General features: G+C 37.7%; 2 protein-coding genes across 3 annotated transcripts; both read left to right on the top strand.

The window, feature by feature from the left end:
• Positions 1-373: 373 nt before the first annotated feature.
• On the top strand, positions 374-7,046 carry LOC137139823 (polymeric immunoglobulin receptor-like). Of its 2 annotated transcripts, XM_067527595.1 has the most exons (7): positions 374-634; positions 1,676-2,023; positions 2,462-2,800; positions 3,527-3,613; positions 4,498-4,608; positions 5,108-5,151; positions 5,556-7,046. In XM_067527595.1, exons 1-7 carry the CDS (start codon positions 595-597, stop codon positions 5,664-5,666), a joined length of 1,080 nt encoding a protein of 359 aa, XP_067383696.1. In that variant the 5' UTR covers positions 374-594; the 3' UTR covers positions 5,667-7,046. The 2 variants fall into 2 exon arrangements, with proteins under 2 accessions (XP_067383696.1, XP_067383697.1); XM_067527596.1 differs by lacking the exon at positions 3,527-3,613.
• A 1,245-nt stretch (positions 7,047-8,291) lies between these two features.
• On the top strand, positions 8,292-15,253 carry LOC137139820 (uncharacterized). The gene is made up of 8 exons (XM_067527593.1): positions 8,292-8,556; positions 9,576-9,917; positions 11,323-11,661; positions 11,749-11,868; positions 11,995-12,084; positions 12,744-12,781; positions 12,862-12,999; positions 14,095-15,253. Exons 1-8 carry the CDS (start codon positions 8,517-8,519, stop codon positions 14,281-14,283), a joined length of 1,296 nt encoding a protein of 431 aa, XP_067383694.1. The 5' UTR covers positions 8,292-8,516; the 3' UTR covers positions 14,284-15,253.
• The last annotated feature ends 6,720 nt before the right edge of the window (positions 15,254-21,973 follow it).

Raw genomic sequence — 21,973 nt, 5'->3', positions numbered from 1 at the left:
CCTCATCATTTTAGTGCTTTTTGTCTTTACAGCTTCTATTTTTACCATCACACGCGATTCTTCTTGAGTTAGGAGAAAAACAACTTTGTGGCTGAAAAGTCACACAGTTCCTAAGCAATAAGAAGAAGCAAGGAGAAAATGAAAGAAAGATGAGATACAGCTCCTCTACTTTGAGTATTTGAAGAAAAAAGGTTGGAGGCATCTGTGTGGTTTGTGACTGAAGAAACCAGAGTCCGGACTGTTTGGGTTTGGCAGTTAAAGGTTACAAAATGGAACATGCTTCCTCTTTTCTTTACTTACAGTGACCATGTGGTCACTGGGCAGAAAGACGTCATTTTCACTTAATTTCTGTTGTAAAATCAACCAGAAACAACGAAAGCAAAGGGACATGTTGGAGCCAACCTGAACCATCCTAAAGGCAAAAACTCTGAATCCACCTTCAGTCAGTTTTAATGAGGGTGTGAGACACAGAAGGTGAAGAAGAGGAAGGAGAGCTGTTGGTATTTGGAGGAGGAACCTTAGGATTTAGAGAAGTGACAAGTTGCGGGTTCAGCAGACGGAAGAGAGGCAGCGTTAAACCATCAGAGCCTCAACATGAAGCTCGTCCACACGTTGATCTGCTGCTTCTTCCTCTGTGAGTTCGTTCACTCTGTGTTTCTGTCTCTTCATATTTTTGTCTTTATTCACAGAAGTTCAGTTGTTGAGTTGCACCTGTAGATTTTCACGAGTGGTTTATGTTGTTAAAGATAATCAGAGCCAGGCTGGAGTCACAAAAGAAAAACCTAAAGAGAACAAAAGTCTTCATTTATCCATATGCAGGCTTGTAAATGAGTCCAAATCAATTTGACACCAAGCAAAAACACCAAGCTTGTCCCATGATGGTGGAACAAGCTTCCAAATTCTCAGCAGCCTCACTCCCAATGATCGAGAAACAGAAACAGAAACAGAACTCTTCCTATGCGCTTAAATCTTAAAGAAAAAAAATAAAATAATAATAATAATAATTCTTGGACTAACAACAGAAACCCGTCTTCTCATAGAACTTTGCTTTGATGTTTTCTCTGTGACTTTTTTCCTGCCGACATTTGACTTAATGTAAATGTTCTCATGATAACTTGTTTTATTCTCCCCTCAGTCCAAATTCAATACAGCCTCGATTTTCTGCATGTGAGTGTTGGCTCCTGACATTTGAGAAGCTGTTTGACATGTTTCTCTGTCTATAAGGATCCACTGATTATTATTATTATTATTATTATTATATAGCTGCCATTAACAGTCTGTCAGCATTTTGAATCCACCACAGTAACTTTCTGGACCATTATGCTACTTTTTAATTGCAGCATTTTAATCTTTCAAAGTGACCTGAACGTTCTGATCCAAAGTATTTTCATATTTCATATTCTCCTCTTGATGAAAAATGATCTCATACTTAAAGTGTGAGATAATTTTTGTGTCTTGGTGAGTTATAGAAAAAGAGGGTAGAAAGAAAAAAGAGCCAAACCCATATCAGCAGTACTGAACATGCCCTGTAACAACAGGGAAATTGGATTGTTTCAAACTTTCAGTTTATTCTGGAAACTGAACATCTTCATCACATGTTGTGGCTGAACTGTGCAGCTTTAGTGTGAAACTGTAACACATACAAATAGTAACTGTCGATGAATCTTTTCAACAGCTCTGCAGGATGGAAACATCAGTATCATCAATGCACAAATCACCACTTATAAAAGAACAGAAGGAGGAGACATCACAGTTAAATGCTTCTCTTCTTCATCAGGAAAGTGGAAGATCTTCTGTAAAGAACCATGTGAACAAGAAAATATTCTTATTACAACAACAAGTAACAGAAACCAGACAGGAAGATACAGCATCAGATACGAGGAAGAAGGTTTCCTAACTTTTTCTACTTTTTTTGTCAGCATCAAAGATCTGAGCACATCTGACTCAGGACAGTACAGATGTGGTCTGAGTGAAACTTTGTCTTCAGCTTCAATAATGAAGTTTAGACTCATTGTTGCAGACGGTGAGTTTCTACCAAAAGAACATGAACATGTGTTTATTTGTCTCACGAGGTTTGAAGGAAAAGAATTTCAAAGAAAGTGAAGTTTATGCTGTAAAACATCAAAACATACACACTGTGTGATACACACAAGTTTTTAAATAATGTCCAACACACACACACACACACACACACACACACACACACACACACACACACACACACACACACACACACATACACACACTCACACCCCTCACTCAATATTTTAAACATTATGGAAATTAGTCAAAATACAAGTTCAGCTTTTTACAAATAAAATACTTCTGTAATAAAAATAAATTACAATTCTTAATCCAAAAATATAAACAAACTCAAGAATCCAGTTAAATATTTATCTACTGTGATCAAACTACATAATGTGAAGTGCAGACAGTAACTGACTGTTTGTCCTCTGAACAGCTCTGCTGGATGGAGACAATGATCCTAAAGGAAATATCGTGTATACAAGACCTGGAAGAAACCTCACAGTTGCATGTCCCTGTACTTTTTCTGGAAGCAGGAAGTTGTTCTGTAAGGACGACTGTGGAAAAGAAGAAAATATTCTTGTAGAAACTTATGGTGATTCAGCTACAAGTGGCAGATATGAGATTGAATATACAGGAGGATTGTTTCAAAGAGAATTTCTGTATGTGAGCATCACACAGCTGGATGAGTCGGACTCTGGATCGTACAGATGTTGTCTGGACAGGACTTTGGTTCCTGATTCATACTGGGACTTTAGGATCAATGTCACAGATGGTGAGTTTTTACTGAAGCTAACAAACATGTTTGTTTGACACTGTCCTGTGAAATACAAGTATGTTGTTTGTAATATTCCTGAAAAACAATAGTTACATCTTATTGCATACTGACATCTACCAGCAATAATAAATGTGACACCAAGATTTCATACTTTTCATATTTTCTTAGGAGGCAGAGTTTTAAAACACTGGACTTTCTAACAATTGAAATGCTTTTTAATTTTTTTATTAACCCTAACATCTTTATGTAACTCAACCTATCACTGACGGTTCTCTGTCAGACCCTGAACCAAAAACTGGTGGCATTTTGTCTCCACGTTAAGGAAAAGAAGCCGCTGTTTCCTTCATAAACGGTGCAATTCCAACAAACACCTGCCTCTGTACATGGTGGCGCTATTCCTGCTGGTTTACTGGTCTGTGTGAGAGGGAAGGTGTCTCTGGGTGTTACATTTGAAGGACTTGTTGGTTCCTTAACTTATAGAGATACATTTTACTGTTCGCTGAGTTTGTCTAATCCATTATTTTTTACAGTGAACACTGAGCTGAACAGCAAACTACAGTTTATTTGAACATCAAAGATCAAAAACATCAGTTACTTTATTAATTACTTACTCTGCCGACCTGTCAGATGGGAAAATAATTATTTCACATCTTCTTTGTCCCTGTATGTAATGATTTCTTTGTGTTTAACCAGACTTGATACCCAAACCTTTTTCATCCTCAGTCCCATCGGAAGCAGCAACACAGAGCTTCAGCTCCACAAGTAGCTTCACAACTTACCAGCCTCCCTCTATCACAGGGTGGTCTTCAGGTACATTCAGAAACATCGGATAGATGGATGTTTCTATCCATGATGGTGATAGTGATGATGATGATGATGATGATAGTACATTCAGTACCTCAGACACTGTATGAGGAGAAATTCACAGGTTTGATGTACTAGACAAATGTGGATGTGATTGACTGGAGACCTTGGACATCTGTATCAGATCATGTAGTGGTTCTCTGGTTCCTGTGGTCACCTCTGATTGATGCACTTCACCAGTTCTCTGCCTGATGTCTACGGCTTTAGTTTAGGGTGTAACTGTACATTCATCCTCTGACTTCCCTGCATTAAAATATTTCTCCGCTTCTTGCTGAAAAACTCCCCCAGACGACATCACCTGGAGGAGTTTTTCAGCATTAGGAGTTTAAATGATATCGTTTAGTGGAGTTTTGGAAAAGCAGGTTGACCATGATAACAGGTGATGTCATCTGGAGGAGTTTTTCAGATGGAAGTAAATGTATTTTAATATAATGAAGTTAAACGGAAGGTTAATGTCCTTCATTTATATGTTCTATCCAAGCTAGTACCAAAAGAAACACGTTTAGAATCAGAGAACATGTCCTGTAAAGTGGCTTTGTTGCATATTCACCTTAGATTTTAAGGGACATTTAAGGGAACAAGAACATAACAGCAAAAGTTTCCCATTAAGCCTCATTTTTAAGCTTAGAATCCATGAACTTTAGTGCTGTGACTGAGCTGGTCGACTTCTGAATGACATAAAAAGAAAAATGAGGCAGTAGCTGAAATTAGATTAACATGTCATCGAGTGTATTTTTAGTGAAAACACCTCGAATAATCACAAAGCTGCAGGAAATAAACAGATTCTTCTTCAGAATTTCAGAGACAAAGAACTTGTTCTCGTACCACAGACTTTCTGCTTGTTGGGGTTCTGACTCTGGTCGTCCTGGTCGTGGTCCCGTCACTGGTTGTGCTGATAATCTGCATTAAGAGGAAATCCAGACGCAGCAGTGAGGAAACAGGTAAAACCTTCCATAAACAGGTTTCTCGTCCTCATTTGGTTTTTGGAGAACACACTGGTCTTCAGTAACACCTTCACAGCTACCTGTCCTACCAGTGCTCAGCTCTGCCTCTTCTGATCATGAAATGTTACACATGATGATGAGGAATCTTCACTGTAATTAGCCTTATCCCTTATTTCCCTTTACTGTAAATCTCTAGTAGTTTTTATTTGACTATATTTATACGAATCTGCAAATGACAATTCCCAAATTTTGCCTCCTAATGATTCCACAGCCTGAATATTTCACATCTCTGACTGACAAAACGTGATTTTTATGTTTTAATTCTATCAAACGTGTTTCAATTCTTTCATTACTTCCAAGGAAGATCAGGTTTTGCATCTGTGGGACTTTGGTTAGTGTTTTATAAATGACCCAACAAGAGACATCATCAAATCATTCACACTTCAATTATCTAAAACAAAGATAATAATAACTTAGTATTTTGTCTCCTGCTCAGATCTGAGGACCAGAGGAAACTTGAGTAATGGAACGAACACGGAGGTGAGTTTTGCTTATGTGTCTCTTAGAATCCAGCTGTGGGACAAACTAAGATGGAAACAGCAAAAAAGAAATCAAATATTCAGATTTGTTTAATAAAAAAAGCTCAAATTCAACTCAAAGGAGGTGAAGCCAAGTAAAAAAAGTCTGTGACCAAGTGGCTCAGTTTCCAGCACTAAAGACGTGGATTTAGCAGAGACAAGTGTGAGCATCACCTTCATTATATTTTAGATTCAAAAAGTGAACATACGTCAAACTTCTTCTGAAAAAATAACCCGTTTTTTTTTTCACCATCTGTAATATTTTCACACAAATAGAAATTTTGTGTTCGTTCTCCAGAACAAACCTGGAAACTTTATTTACAGACATGTAAATGTGTTTTAGTTTGTTTATTCTGCTTTTTTCAGTTTCCTGTCTACGAGAACACAACTCCAGTCCCCACTAACGAAGAATCCACCTACCAGACCCTCGATCCAGCCTCCAGGGATCACAACCAAATCTACTCCACACTCGCATAGAAACCACAGCGAAGGAAACTTTAAGATTTTACAGAATTTCTGTTAATACCAGTTGTTCAAGTTGACCTGAAACTTAAGAAAAAAGCCCAGGTGACAGAAGAAAAGTACTTTGTTGGTTTTTTAAGTCTTGATTTGTTCAGACAACATGAAAAACCTTCACAGAACACAGTACTACACAAACAGCATAGTAGTCAAGAATTCAGAAGAGAATGTGGTGAAGAGCTTCAGCGCCCCCTGCTGTCCTCTCTCTCAAATGAAAGAGGATCTGTGTTGTTGTTGTTGTTATTATTATTATTATTATTATTATTATTATTATTATTATTATTATTATTATTGTTGTTGTTGTTGTTGTTGTTGTTGTTGTTGTCATTATTATTATTGTTGTTGTTATTTTAACAAAAGAGCTAAACTGAAATTTTTTGTTTCTACTTCACAATAAACGACATGATCGTGTCTGTGACGCTGTGAGAAGCTGAGACGGTGATGATGGTCAGACACTGTGAAGCAGATTTCCTCTCAATTCTTCTTGTTGGGTCTGAATGTGAAAATGCTTCATCATGTTCCTACAATCTTCTGCTTTTCTGATGCTTGTTGCACTGATCGCTGCAGTGGTTTCCACCAACAACTGTGCTCACATCTAAAACAGCCTCTACATGATGTTTTGATGATGATAAGCTGTTTGTCTTCTGCTCAGCATCATCTGTAAATGATTAATAGCTGTTGACCAGGAAATCTGATTGTTGTTCTGGGAGAAAGTGTCCTCAAATAAACAACAACAAATATATAACTAAACTCAGAATTCAAAGATCAGCTCGGTTTTATTTGATGGTGTAACACTACATTTTTTTACTGCTGTGCATCACCTCAGCATTTCAGACCATGATTTAAACTATTTGTAGTATTATTGTTCGTTCAACATCACAAAGTGTGGAGAGCAGCAGTAATCAGCATTAACAGTTCATCTGTGTATGTTGGGAAATGAGTACAAAGTACTGATAGTAATTAAAAAATCTTTTATACCTTTTTGCACAACCTCATTGTATATTTTAACTATAATGTGTGTTTGTCACTGCATTTAACAAATACTACATTACTGCAAGTACATAACAACAGCTGCTTGTCATCATACTGAAGTTACAGTAACTCAGTGACTGTAAAAGCTTCAAAGTCTGACTTTGACCTGACAAATGGAATTCAAACTGTGTGAAAACACTCGGAAAGAACCGACCTTTGAAGGGTTATTCACACACCTGAATTGATTCTTCTTCTAGTTACGTTTTACTCTACATTTAATTTTTCATTCTTGCAAATAACTTTTTTATTATTGATAATACAACAGTTCCAATGCAAAATCTGATTGTACGATGTCGTTTCATGAGCAGCACTGGGACGTTTGACACACAAATAACACAAACAAATACGCAAACAATAATCCGTTTTTCGCTTATTACTGACAACTAATAAATATTGTTTGTAGAACTGAAGATTTCACAAACACATAAGATAATAAAAAATCAAATAACAAAACCCAACAAAATCAGATTGCTGCATTTCTTTATTGTTGGGCATCAACTGAGGCATCATCTTTAGCCTTACTGCTAAGTGAAGGCAGCAGGTTCGATGATGGTCACTTTGTGGCTTATTTTGGGATGATTCTGCTTCCAAGTGTCAGGTTTCTATATTCACTGGACTGGACAGTTAAAATGACCTCAGGCCTTTTCTGCTCAGAGATGTGCTGCTGTAAAAAAAAAAGCAAAAGCAGCCGCACAAACACTCGGGCAGCTGTTTTTACACTTGGTGAGGAAGCTTTTTATCCCACTGAAGCCACATGCGTTGGGAAGAAACATAAAGAAATAATAAAGCTGACAGAACCAGAGAAATGTGATTAGTTGGTCCTTACAATTTCTGAAAAGTTCAAGGTAACAGCATTGGATATAACATATTATTAAATATGTGAAATCACAGAATGTTTAGCATCGCGGCTTAAAAACAACGACTCAAGTATCAGATAGTTGTGATAAGTTTTCAGTTTTACTGCTTTTCGTCTTTGACTTCAGAAATAAATCCTGCAGAGAAACTGCACAGAATCAGCTCAGGAAAAGGAAAAACAGGAAGGAGAAGAACAAGACTTTGCTTTCAGGAAGAAAACAACGTTGTGGATCAAAATGTTTCATAGTGTCTCAGACATCCACCTAAAGGAAGCTGAGGACTGTTTGTCACACAAAGGTTACACAACTGAACATGTGGACGTTTTCTCCATCACACATCACCTTCCTCTTTTCTCTTCCTAGAAATAGAGGAAACAATGCAAACATTATTTTTGAATAATCACGTAAGTTTAAATACTTTGTGAACTTTCTACCAAAGTACACTCTCAGTTTTGTAGATTCAGTGATATTTCTGTCAGGATTTCAATAAATATTAACTGATGTTTTACAAAAAACTACAAAGAACTTATGTTTTTTTTTTATATATTTATTACAAGTGTCATGTGTCATGTTTGACTCATTATTTGAAACCAAACTAATAACTGCAGGTCACGTCGTCTCTTCCCTGATCTGCCATGTGGTCACTGGGCAGAAAGACGTCATTTTCACTTAATTTCACTTAGAAAAACAACCAGAAACAACGAAAGCCAACGGACATGTTGGAGCCAACCTGAATTATCCTAAAGGCAAAAACTCTGAATCCACCTTCAGTGAGTTTTAATGAGGGTGTGAGACACAGAGGGTGAAGCAGAGGAAGGAGAGCTGTTAGTGTTTGGAGGAGGAACCTCAGCATTTAGAGAAATGACAAGTTACAGGTTCAGCAGACGGAAGAGAGGCAGCGTTAAACCATCAGAGCCTCAACATGAAGGTCGTCCACACGTTGATCTGCTGCTTCTTCCTCTGTGAGTTCGTTCACTCTGTGTTTCTGTTTCTTCATCTCTTCATCATTCACACATACGTTTGGGTTTGTAGATTTTGTTTAACTCGAATTAAATAATCCTTTAAACATAGTTTGTGACTTCCTCAGAGGAAACCACATCACTGTGGCAACTATGACACAAACTCACTTTATTATTTTCCCTTATCATCAACTTCCTTTACTGAAAGTCAAACACAGTTTTTGTTGTGTAGCAGGACTTTGCAAAGTCATTGTGTTTGATTTTTAGCCAACAAACATGTCTAATTATTATTATAGTTATAATGACCATCATCATTATCTCTACCAATGATTTGCAAAGTGTTTTGTCAATCAGAAGTTGAACATTGTGCTCAGTGGTCTCCACATCTTAAAGGAGCTACTGTCTTTATCACTTTAACACTTTATCAATGTGTGTTTTTTGGAAAGTACGATCCTTATTGCTAAATAGTACATAATTACTTTCATGACAAGTAAACAAATAAATGAGTTATCACCAACCTAAACTGGTCACAACTACAAGGTCCTTAAGTTGAGTTTTCCTGCTGTAGTTTCTCCGTATTTACCTGCTTTTAACGTGTTGGAATTACTTAGTTCGTATGATACGTTTTTAATGTAATTACCAGGAAAGTACTCAGTAAGTTGTTGGATCCTGACATTTCACAACCAGCAAGTTTCCTTTTTCTATTTATTTTGTCCATTTCTATAACAAGTCATTCATTATCAGAAGAGCACTAACATATTGTCCAAGAAATTATTAGTGGCAGCATTTTGAAACCAACACAGTGATGTGAAAGTGACTTTCTGGATCCTAAATCTTTGTGTGAGGTGTAGTTTTACTAAATCCTTACTAATGTCATTTGATTGTTTCAAACTTTCAGTTTATTCTGGAAACTGAACAGACAGAGTCTCTGATCTTCATCACATGTTGTGGTTGAACTGTGCAGCTTTAGTGTGAAACTGTAACACATACAAATAGTAACTGTCAATGAATCTTTTCAACAGCTCTGCAGGATGGAAACATCAGTATCATCAATGCAGAAATCTTTACAAAACCCAAAGGAGGAGACATCACAGTTAAATGCTTCTCTTCTTCATCAGGAAAGTGGAAGATCTTCTGTAAAGAACCATGTGAACAAGAAAATATTCTTATTAAAACAACAAGTAACAGCAACCAGAGAGGAAGATACAGCATCAGATATGAGGAAGAAGGTTTTCTAACTTCTTCTACTTTCTCTGTCAGCATCAAAGATCTGAGCACATCTGACTCAGGACAGTACAGATGTGGTCTGGGTCCAACTTTGTCTTCAGCTTCAATAATGACGTTTAGACTCATTGTTGCAGACGGTGAGTTTCTACCAAAAGAACATGAATATGTGTTTATATGTCTCATGAGGTTTGAAGGAAAAGAATTTCAAAGAAAGTGAAGTTTATGCTGTAAAACATCAGAATCTGTGATACACTCAGTTTTTTAAAATATTGTGCAACACACACACACACACACACACACACACACACACACTGACTTGCCATTGACTTACATTCAATTCTGGATTCTTCTCCTCTGGACTGTCCACAAGATTCACAAGATTATTTTTTGTGATTTTGTTTTTGCACTTTGTCCTTTTGACATCTGTTTTGGCCTTTGAAGAGACGTGTTTTAATATTAATTTTACTACAATTATTACATGTGACATCACTCAATATTTAAAACATTATGGAAATTAGTCAAAATACAAGTTCAGCTTTTTACAAATAAAATTCATATGTAATAAAAACAAATTACACTTCTTAATCCAAAAAAGTTCAACAAGTTAGATCCGACCAAACAATCTGATTGATAGTGTTGATAACAGCACTGGGACGTTTAACTCCATGCATCCCTCTGCTTTAAAGCTGTTTTTCTTTATATTTTATCCCTGTATAAGTCTCATAAATGCTCATTTATTTCTAACCAGTATAATACAGTAAGTTTACATGCTGTCACTTAGCAGACAGATCGAAATCGAATCCAAAAAGTGAGGAACAAGCAGCAAAAGTCAAGTCAAGCAGAAAACACTAAAGCAAAGTGCTACAAGAAGGAATGTTTCTGTTTCATGAGACACAAGTGTAAGAAAAGACAGATCGATTTTTTTGTTTAAGGTCATAGGACGTTTATGAAGAGTTAGAATATTGGCCATGAGGCAGCTGAGCGTGCAGAGTTTGGGAGCTTGTTCCACCATCATGGGACCAATAAGCTGAAAGAATTTAGTTTGGGATCTTTTGCTGAGTTGTGATGGGACCATGAGCTGCCGTTTGTGGGCAAAGCACAGTAGGCAGGAAGGATCGTAGCCCTGGATGAGGGAGTTCAGGTGGGAAGGTGCTGTTGAGTCGACCACTCTGTAGGTGAGAGTCAGAGTTTTGGACCTGATGAGGACAGTGCAGAGACATGTGTCCTTGGCTGATTAAAAATGAGACGTTCTGCTGCATTTTGGATCATCTGGAGGCTTTGATCCAGGATGACATCACTCGATATTTGTAACATTAGTCAAATTAATCAAAAAACAAGTTTAACTGTTCACTGAAATGATCATGTGTTACAAAACAAATGACATTTAATAATCCAAAATGTCAATATGAACTAAATGAGAATCCAGCTAAAATGTGTAGACAACATCACAGACTGGTTGAACTGGGCAGCTCCCAGTGTGACTGTGGATTAAATCTTTACCTAATGTTACAGACAGTAACTGACTGTTTGTCCTCTGAACAGCTCTGCTGTATGAAGACGATGATCCCAAAGGAAATATCGTGTATACAAGACCTGGAAGAAACCTCACAGTTGCATGTTCCTTTACTTTTTCTGGAAGCAGGAAGTTGTTCTGTAAGAACGACTGTGAAAAAGAAGAAAATATTCTTGTAGAAACTGATGGTGATTCAGCTACAAGAGGCAGATATGAGATTGAATATACAGGAGGATTGTTTCAAAGAGAATTTCTGTATGTGAGCATCACACAGCTGGATGAATCGGACTCTGGATGGTACAGATGTGGTCTGGACAGAACTTTGGCTCCAGATTCATACTGGGACTTTAGGATCAGTGTCACAGATGGTGAGTTTTTACTGAAGCTAATGACAATGTTAAGTTTAAGAACCATCCAATGTCTCTGACTCTGACTGACTTTTTGTTGTTTCACAGCTCCGTCCACTTCCAGACCAACACCAATATCAGTCCCGTCATCCTCCACAACAACCACTGCACCTTCATCAGCTTCCACTGAAACAAAAGACCCGCAGCCATCTGAGAACCACACTAACAGTACATGCACTTTCAAGTTTACTACTGAACCTCCGACGTGATGACAGATGTTTAAATTGAGATTTTTCATATGAGCAACGGTGTAAAACAGAGTAAAACAGTTTTCTTGTCTTTAAACCACCACAGTGATCCTGTATGTGAGCCTGACTCTGGGCTTCATGTTCGTCCTGTTGTTACTGGCTGTGCTGATATTCTGCAGGAACAGGTCTAAACCTGGTGAGACAACAGGACATCACACAGGAAATTGCACATTATAGCTGTGTGTACAGAGAATTCACTTTTGAAATAGATCCACTAATGTTTGCGTGATGCTCAGGGTGACCATGGTAACACTTTGTTAACTAGCAGGCTTTTAATCTATTTATTCAATTAAAAAACTAATTTAAACCTGTATCACACCTGACTGAAAACTTCCCTCAGTCTTTTGCTTTTTTAAGCATTTTCTGCAACGAACTGAAAAAACAAAAGGAAAAATAGTGAAACAGCGATGAGAGATTATCAGGGTTCATTCAGTGGCAGGTGACGACAAGACGATCTGGTTATGAGTAATATCTTGTTTTAGTGCAACTAAAGACCAAATTATCCAAAGTCAAAGAACTGCAACACCTGATCCCTCTGGTCCACCACCACCACCTCCGGGATGTTTTGGGCCATTCTGAGCCAACATTCAGTGAATTTGTTAGTTCTGTCTGAAAACAAAGAAAACTGATGTGTATATGCAGAGGAATCCCAGAGATTATGACTGGATCATGTTACTAAAGAAAACCTAAAACCTGATGATTCTAAAAAAAAAGCACATTTTCAGCTCCAGCCGCTGATCTACAGTAACTTCTTGTCCCTTTCACCTTGTGCATTCGTCTGTTTATATTTTTCAGGAGCTCCTGTGGAAACAGAGTACGTTTCTGCCACAGAGGTGAGTTTCAAGTCATCTGAGATCTGACTTTGCGAAACCAGCTGATGTTACAAACCAGACCTCTTCTTCTTTTCCTGCAGAGCAACCGAGTGTATGAGGAAATCAAGGAGAACAAACCCAGCAGATCTCCTCCTGTGGAAATCTCCACAGTTTACACTCGTGTCAAATATACCAACTCAAAGAGAGTCAGAACCAGCGACGACAGTTCTCAGCACAAAGTAAGAAAGTCTGCATCGTGTTCAACACAGGCTATTTTTACACCTTTCACAATCCTTTTCTTAAGCCACCCAACAAACCTAAAACCATATTTTATTATTTGCCTTGGACAGTGTGTGTAGTGGACTTCAGCCTGTAAAATTTGTATCTATAGGAAACAGACTTTGCAAAGGGAAGTGGGAGATTTGAATTTTTATGCCTGAGCTGAAACAAACAGAACTAGAATGGCAGCATTCTTTGTGTATGATTCTACAAACCACATGCACGTGTGTGTCCAGGCTCATATTCTAATCAGTTCATCCATGAGTTCAAGTGCATGTTTGTATCAGATGTAATAAAAGTTCTCTCCAGGCCTTTCTGAGATGTAGTGTTGATGAGAATGGGATAGACACGAGTTGACATTGACTTCGGCCTTTAATGTTTGACCACCAAAATCTTATCAGTTCATCCTTGGAGCCTACTGAATATTTGTGACAAATTTGAAGAACTTCACTAACGTTCCTGTGATATTGAATTTCTACAATTGGGACAGATGTGAGGTCACAGTGACCCTGACCCCAATCCACCAAATTTACATTTACATAATTAGTAAATGTTAATTGCTCTACACTTATATAGCACTTTTCTACCTTATCAGTACCTAAAGCACTTTACACTCTTTCACCCTTTCACACTCAAAATCTCTCAAACACACACTGATGAGGGAGCTGCTTTGCTCGAACCGACAACCTTGGGATTTTCACTGGGTAAGCTAGGACAAGCACCAAACTAGGACAGGAGATATACTCAGCAAGTAAGTGCTGGTGGAAATGTGTTTGTTGGTTTCACAGGTAGCTGAGTTTCTGCTGATTTAGTCTGTTTTTAATAGAGTTAAGAACTGTAGGTAGAAAGTTTTGCTCTTCTGGTGAAGTGGATGTTTTGTCTGTTACTGGTGGTAGTTTCATCTTAGTAATCACCGAGCGTTCACACCTTTGACCTAACAAAGACACACAAATTAATTTGGTTTCCACGAGGGGGCAGTATTTTAAGGTTTTGCAGGTTTTTGACCTTTACAAGGTCAGAAGCAGCACTGATCTCTCTGGGTTTCCTTCTTCTAGGCGGCTGATGACTCAGGTAAACTCTGCTACTCTGAGCTGAATTTCTCCAAGAGGACCACTGGGGGCGCTGTTGGCACAGCCAGTGGTCCTAGAGACGATGTCATCTACTCTGTTCCCCGGGTCAAAGCGAGATCTGAGGCCGAAGATGATCCACCTCTGTACTCGACTGTGACTTCACATCAGAAATAACTTCCACATTGGGTCTCTATGACCAAACAAGCTGATGTGAAGAAACCTCAAACATATTTAGAAACAATTCTGTTTTCTGCTTTTGCTAAACTTAAGTTAAGTTTTTTAAAGATATTCTTATCAAAATATCTTAAGTTATTTTGATAAAGATTCAATATAATTTATGTTTATATTGAGTCATTACATGTCATCTTCAATTTAAAGGATAAATTTAAATGTTGTTGTACACAATCCTCATACAGACACTAAAGCAAACATCAAATATTTTCTATCCACATTTATGATCTGTAACCTGGATTAATTTGTTTGTCTGTGCTCTACACTTACACAAACCAAAATTTTAATTTAAGAATCAGACAAACTATGTGAAAAATGTTTATGCACTTTTCACACAGTCCATCCATTAAGTATTTGGATGGTTATGCAATTGTTTCTTCAATTCTTTATTGACAATATACTATGAACAATATGACAACGCAAATCAGATAACCATAAAATATAATGTGTGCTTTGCAACCAAAAACATATTCCACTTTTAGGTTTCATTTGGAAAACATCAATTTAGTATCATAGGAATATTCAAGAGAAACAAAGAACGTAATAAAATACAATAAATACAACATGTAAATTAACAATGTTGTAGAAGCAGTAAGACTACGTTTCAGTATCTTGTCAAAAAAGTCAAATATTTCATGACATTTTTTTTATTGTAAAAATTTAAAACATTTGTCTGTTGTAACTTATGATTACTATTATAAAATACAGAAGGATAATATCTTATCTGACCGGTACAGAGATTGACTTACGTCATCACGCACATGACCAACAAACGTGACATGCAGTCAGCCAATCACAACACCTAGATTTTCCCGCGAAATGTGAATCCCGCCAACGGGAAATGTATTTCTAGTACTGCTGATATTTACTGTGGTGGCGGAGAAGACGCCTTTTTTTTTTTTTTTTTTTTTTTTTTTTTTTTTTTTTTTAAATATATATATAAATAAACCGTACGGTCGACCGCGTTATTCATTCCGCGTGTCGTGCAGAATGTGGTCGTCAATTCTGAATTGGAACTTGGAGGTGTAAGGACCTGGTCTATGGATTGTGTTTGCCTTCATTGCCGGCTTTGGGTGTCTCCGAACCTGAGTGGTTGCTGAGTCGCTGACATGTCCCCGGTACTGTGAGTATGTGTAAATACTCATGTACATGTAAACACTGTTTCTTTTCCTGGTTGATTTTGTTGTGAGCGGATCCGAGAGAAAACCCGGACCGGAAAATTTGACTTACTGGTAAAATCTGGAATGAACTGAAGTCAGTATGTTTGTGGGAAAAACTGTACTGGATTTCTGCCATAAAGCTGCCAACGGTACATGGACAAACCGGGTCTGAACCTAAATCCATCCATCTATTATCTGTCACCGCTTATCCTATGTGGGTCGCGGGGGGTCTGGAGGCTGGAGGTTATCCCCGCTGTCATCGAGCAAGAGGCGGGGTCGCCAGTCCATCCCAGGGCCACAGAGAGACACAGACAGACAGACAGACATCCATTCACACCTGGGAATTGACCTAATGTGTTTGGAATGTAGGAGGAAACCAGACAAGCACGAGGAAAAGTAGAAACTCCACGCAGGTGCTGCCCCAACCGAAAAAAATTGTTGCTGTCATACTGCATCAGGTGCTTTGTTTTTTGTTATCGAAATAAGTTTATTTTACTATTTTTACGGGTTGATCACTTGCAAAATTGACATTTTAATTTTTTGTCAAACATGACTTTGACTGGCTCCTTCTTTCTGTGCTCAATCCCGTTACAACATTATTTGTTCTTCAAACTCAAACTGTCAGGTACTACATCAAATAACATCTCAGCTTTGATTTCAAGCAGATTTAAAATACATATTAACTTGGATGATCCTCTTTATCTATGCATTTATTTAGTCAAAATTAGATTAATTAGGTCCCAATACATTTTTTGTATTAAGTTACCTGAATAGACTTTTTGTTTTGTCAAAGAAACAAGTCCCATTATGAGGCCTGTGCTGCTCTCTGCTGGAGTCTAACTCTAACTGAAATTCAAAAAGTAGCTTCACTCTGGTTTGTTCAAATTATTTTGGCTTTAAGTCATAATGAAAAACTATTTACCCGGTTTAGTAAAAATATAAGGTTTTTAAATTTCTGTTTCATTTGGTTTTGACGTGTAAAAATGTAAGTGCATAATTAAATTTGAATGAAATGACATGAAAACCTGGAAGTCTTTGCTTTTTATATTTCATTGTAGTTCTCGCAGTTGTTGACACAAATCTCAAATCTTAGAAATTCAAGTTTGACCAGAATCACTTTGCGCAGAATAAGTCTGTTGTTCTCCGTGTACCAACAGTAAAAGCGCTTTTATCCAAAACACGTCACAATGTTGCTTCTCGTTGAATAATTCACTCACACCTGGTGCTCACCTTACCCACCAGGAGCAACTTGGGGTTCAGTATCTCACCCAAGGAAATTTTGACACGTAGCCGGGACTGGGAATCGAACCACTGACCCTGTGGTCCATTGACAACTGCCTTGTTAAATAAGCTACAGCTGCACATCTGATGTCACCACCATGAGGCTCATCAGTCTCATCTCTGATGGAGACGAGTTGGCCTTCTGGTGTCATGGTGCAGCATGAACAACCTGGAGCTCAACACTCTCGAGACAGTCAGGAAGGAGCCAGGCCCCCTCCTCCCTCTCATCCTCTGCAGGGCATAATCCACTCAACTGAGAAGGTTATTGGCTGCAGCCTCCCGTCTCTCCAGAGCTGTACGTCTCCAGGATCCGGAGATTGCAGCCGACCCCATTCATCCCCTGTTTCAGCGCCTGCGCCACTTCCAACTGCACACTCAGTTTTTCTGTATATAGCTTTTTCAAATTTCTCATATTCTTGGATGTTATTGTATTTTATTCTTTTCTATTATATACATATTTCATATTTGTTGTGTGTCATACATTTTGAATTTTAACTTTTATATTTTAGATTCTGTGTTTGCACCTGCCACCAAGACAAAGTCCTGGTACTGTAAAGTTTTCTTAACTGACTTGCAATAAACCGTCTTCTAAATCTAGTCTGAAAAAAAGTTTTTGTTCTGGTTAAATGCATAAAATCTGCCATCATAATAAATCTAACACAGCAAAACTAAATGCTTCATGGAGCTCATCACTCAGCAAACTTTGTCCCACGATCTTCGTTGTACAAGCACCTACATGTCCCCAGAACTAAGTTACGGACTATAGGAGCTTGAGCTTTCTGCTCACCTGACTGCTTCCTTCCTGAACATTTGAAGACCCCACAGACTGTAGCTGCTTTTAAAAAGGACCTGAAGACCTTCCTCTTCAAAAAAAGCTTTTTAATAACTGCTACATGCTTGTTTTACTGTTGATTTACTTTATATGTTTTATGCTTTTTCCTTTTTTTTTTATCCTTTTTCTTGTAGCACTTTGAGATTAGTTTTTAATGAAAAGTCCATTATAAATTAAATCTTTTATTATTAAATACAACAAAAGGGCGTCTGAAGATTGTTAGTAATCCAGGTCAGGTGCTTGTGGACTGCTGAGTCTCGTCCTGAGGAGCTGGTTCTCCTGTGTTGAGCCATGTATTTGTAAAATGCTGAAATTTAGTTTGTCCAATGTACAAGTGTGTAAACTTGTTGCTGTGTTGGACTGTGTGTACTACATTGGGCTGTTTGTCTGGGTCTCTTGTCCTTAAAAGTGAGGTGGGACAGTTCTACAGCAGTGGTTAAAAATTAAATATGAACATTAAGAAATAATGTTTTGCTAATATGATGCTCTCTTGCCAACAACCTTCTGGAAAGAAACGGGTCAGTGCACATCACATCCCTCACAACTAAAGAATCGAAAGTAAAACTCACATTGACTGTGATATAAAGGTGTGAAGTTGCTGACGAGAAATATGCTTCCACAGGTCTTTTTGTTCTGTAGTTGGTATCTGACCAGAGTTTTTACATAACATACCAACCATTTCCTGTGTTTGCAAGTACATTTCACACCAGCAATAGTCTTAAGGTTAAGGTACTTGCTTAAATAGGCATCTTTTAGCCTGAAGTCAGGCTGGAATATTTAGATTTGCCGAGCAAATGTCTCTGTGATCGAGCCAAACGATTCTAAAAGTTCAATCGTCGCAATATTAAGTTGAATATCTGACAAGTTGCTCAGGAAAGTCTAGATGTGTTGGACCAATCACAGACATTAGGTTATGACACAGAGTCAGTAGGAATTTTATTGAGTTACAGTGTTTTACAAAGTACATCACTTGTCCCTCAAAATGCTGAGGACGTCACAGGCTGAAACATGTTGCAGGATAATAACTTTACTGCCCAGTTTCATGCTGATGATCATAGTGGGGATCAGAGTGTTTTTCTTGGTGTTGGTAGATGGGAGTTTAGTATCTTAATGAAAATCCTTCCTTTAGTACAAAGCTTATAGCAGAACACTGCGTTTACAGTATCATATGCAGAGCTGCAGTGTATTACAGGTAGCTCAGGTAGGCTCCCACATGCATGTAAGAAAAGTAAAATAAAGGATCGAGGTACGAGAGCCAACAGGGGCATTAGTCCATGTTCAGATCAGAATGTGATTTTGTAAAGTGCAGCATTGCTGCTGTTACACTACAAGAAAACACAAACTTTGTTGAGAACAATGAACCATCAAGTAATAATTAGCCATAGCTCCAAAATGCAGACTATGAACCATGATTATTAAAAATATCCTCCACTTGTCCTGATCCGTTATGTTACAGGCTTTGCTGAGAATTCTGAGCACAGTTAAAATTGAAAGGATTAAATATTTTTTAGACCTTTTTATATTTTTCTGTTTGCTAGTATTGCAGAATAATGGTTAATGTTTTTTTACATACAGCATTTGTACTTACTTTTACTGACCAAACGTACAGGCATCGAAAAGAAACTCTGGCTTATTCTGGGGGATAGACCCGGGTCTCTATAAACTATAGAATACAACTGTAGTGATTTATTAAAATACTAACGAGCCTTTACAACAAAACAAACTCTGGTTCCCATGTGCTTCAACAGAAACTGTGGCCATGAGATGCTCAGGTTTCATCAGCAGCACTGTGTCTGAACGGTGGGAAAGGTGCTGTGTATGTGTGGGCAGGGAGGCATTTTTAAGATGCTTATATGTTAGAACGTTGGTTTCCTCCTCTTTGAGAAGACACTTGTTTGGGTTGTGTGACAGTTTGAGACCAAACCCTGAAGCAGTTCTTTCACAGTAAAAGCATAAGACTCAGGGAAACCTGACCTTGGTAGACACATGACACAGGTGAGGGGTTATCACCTTTTTAGATCATGAGACACAAAAAGCTCCATATAATGACTTTATGCTAAAATCAGGATGTATTACAACATTTAGCTTAAAAATGAAAATGTGAGCTGATTAAGGCAAATCACAAAATCTTCTTTTGATTTTGTTTCTACTTTTAATAATATGTCATAAAACTTTTGTGGAAGCACCTGCAATTCCCAAGGTCAACTTTACTTAAGTCTCCTTAACTCAAGTGCTTCTCTGGTAAGAATTTAATGGTTATGACTTTCATCCCTTTGTGTGTCTTTTATTGGAGAAAACCTCTCTGTTATATATTAACTGTCTTTTAGACTCTTCAATTTCACCTCTGGTTAATGTCACTCAGACAAGCTCGCATTTACCTGCTATTTTATCTGGTAGTTTCCCTTCCTGAATTTCAAAATCACTTCTAAAATTCTATTTTTGTTGTCCACCAACCAGTGGATAGAGGGAGGAAACACTTATTCGGTCTTGGGTTCTCGGCATCTCTACCCTTTGTGCCCCCTCTTGGGGTTTATAATCGTGACCTTTTCTTCTATCTGAGGTTGTACATTTTCAAAGGTTCTTAGCTGACCACAAAGATTTCAAACTATGACAGAGCACATAGTTATTATTAATCAAGAGGTTGCTGCAATATTTTCTCATGTGATATATGATATTTATAAGTTAATTTCTCCATCAATTTGCTGTGTAATGTAACTAAACTCAATGATCCACAAAGAACAATGAAGAGAGAAGATGTGGATCATTTTCATGAGAAAACTTGACCAACAAAATTATTGCTTAATAGGAAAGTTTTATCGGATGGTTAATAATAAATGATAATTGGTGAATAATAAGCACAACACATTTTACAGAGTAATTAATTTTTTCTTATTCAGCCATCTTTGGTCTTTGGAACCACTTTCTGTCCTGTTTGGTAAAATATATCAGAGTCAACACTACTTTAATAATCAAGGTAAATCATAAATAATTTCATATATAATACAAATCATTGTTTATACACACATAGACTGAAGGTGGTGAGAGTTTGAACAAGCAGAAGAAGAACCGAGAAAAAGGAAGAGAAATTTACAGCAGCAGCAGAACAGTCGTTTTCATCAGCACAAGAACAAAACTCTGTCTTGTGGATGTAGCACGGTTCTGGCTTTTGTGTAGTGTAGCTCTGTCAGACACTGCTTGTCTGGTCCACTGAGACATAAGTCCTGCTTCTGAAGTTGGATTATTTGAAATTGACCAAAGTAATTGGCGACTGTTTAAATAGAACATTTGTAAGAGTCAAACAAATAAAAACTCTGCACAACGTGATGAACTATTTCCCTAATATTTTGTTGAACAACCTTTAGAGACACAACATTACATATTGAAATCAAACATTTTAAACAGTCGTTGTTAATCAGTTAAACACGAAATCATATCAAATTACGGGCTTCTTCATTAGCTCAGTGTCCCCCGTGCTGCCCTGAGCTGCCAAATACTCCAATGAACATGGAAACTTTCATAAAACATGACAAGTTTGTTGTATTGTGATGTTCACGTTTGTCATAAATCACTTTCTCATTCAGTCACTGAGCAGTAAACTGACTTCAGACAAAATTTTGTTCATGTGTTAATTGTATAAAATGCAGAACATTAAAACTATTCAGGAAATTAAATTTTAGGTTCTGATTTTACACTCAGACACTAAAATAAAATGACTTCACTTTCTCGAATGCAGGAGCAGATGAATCTTAGTTTAGTTAAAATGTCTCTACTGTCCATGTCCTTACTGAGACACATTTGGGTTGGACAGCTGTAATGAGGGTGTGAAGCCTTGTTCCATCACATGAGCCTGAGGTGCTGCTCTCGCTGTCCGTTGGCATGATTCTTCCTCTTTCTTTGTTCTTTTTTTTTGATGACCACAAAAGCAGCTTTGGGATGAACTTGGACTCACGCTTGAGGATGTGAATATGAAACTGATGCCTGATGATGGTTTTAAAATCGGGCAGTTAATTGGTCTGTTTCTGTAAACTGTGTGAAGTGTTGAGAGAGACACACAATGTTTTTGTCTTTTAAAGCCACAATGTCCAACTTAAGTTCATCCTAACGTGACACATCGAATCTGTCCTCTGTGCTTCGCTTGTTACACGGCACCACGCTCTGCACAGCTGATCAGGAAGTGCTAGTTATCAAATTCCAATAAGTGAGAAGCTGATAAACATACATCAATCAGAAATTGGTGCTCGTCTCTTCTGGGACTGAAACGATGCTGCTTTTCAGAAAGGGACCGTTAAGCAATGAAGCCTAAGTAACAGAAAATCAACGAATCAGTGTGGACTGAATATTAAAACAGAGGACACATTAA

The sequence above is a fragment of the Channa argus genome, chromosome 13, assembly GCF_033026475.1.
Source record: "Channa argus isolate prfri chromosome 13, Channa argus male v1.0, whole genome shotgun sequence".
Lineage (NCBI taxonomy): Eukaryota > Metazoa > Chordata > Actinopteri > Anabantiformes > Channidae > Channa > Channa argus.
The sequence above is the reverse complement of the archived record's forward strand: the minus strand, read 5'-3'. Positions and strand labels throughout refer to the sequence as shown.

What these genes read in the sequence shown, in the direction of transcription:
- LOC137139823 (XM_067527595.1), top strand. Translation starts at nt 595, where the DNA reads ATGAAGCTCGTCCACACGTTGATCTGCTGCTTCTTCCTCT. An exon ending in GATCTGCTGCTTCTTCCTCT is followed by an intron (nt 635 to 1,675) that starts GTGAGTTCGTTC and finishes TCTTTTCAACAG; the next exon opens with CTCTGCAGGATGGAAACATC. An exon ending in GTAATGGAACGAACACGGAG is followed by an intron (nt 5,152 to 5,555) that starts GTGAGTTTTGCT and finishes TGCTTTTTTCAG; the next exon opens with TTTCCTGTCTACGAGAACAC.
- LOC137139820 (XM_067527593.1), top strand. Translation starts at nt 8,517, where the DNA reads ATGAAGGTCGTCCACACGTTGATCTGCTGCTTCTTCCTCT. An exon ending in TAGACTCATTGTTGCAGACG is followed by an intron (nt 9,918 to 11,322) that starts GTGAGTTTCTAC and finishes TCCTCTGAACAG; the next exon opens with CTCTGCTGTATGAAGACGAT. An exon ending in CAGGAACAGGTCTAAACCTG is followed by an intron (nt 12,085 to 12,743) that starts GTGAGACAACAG and finishes TATATTTTTCAG; the next exon opens with GAGCTCCTGTGGAAACAGAG.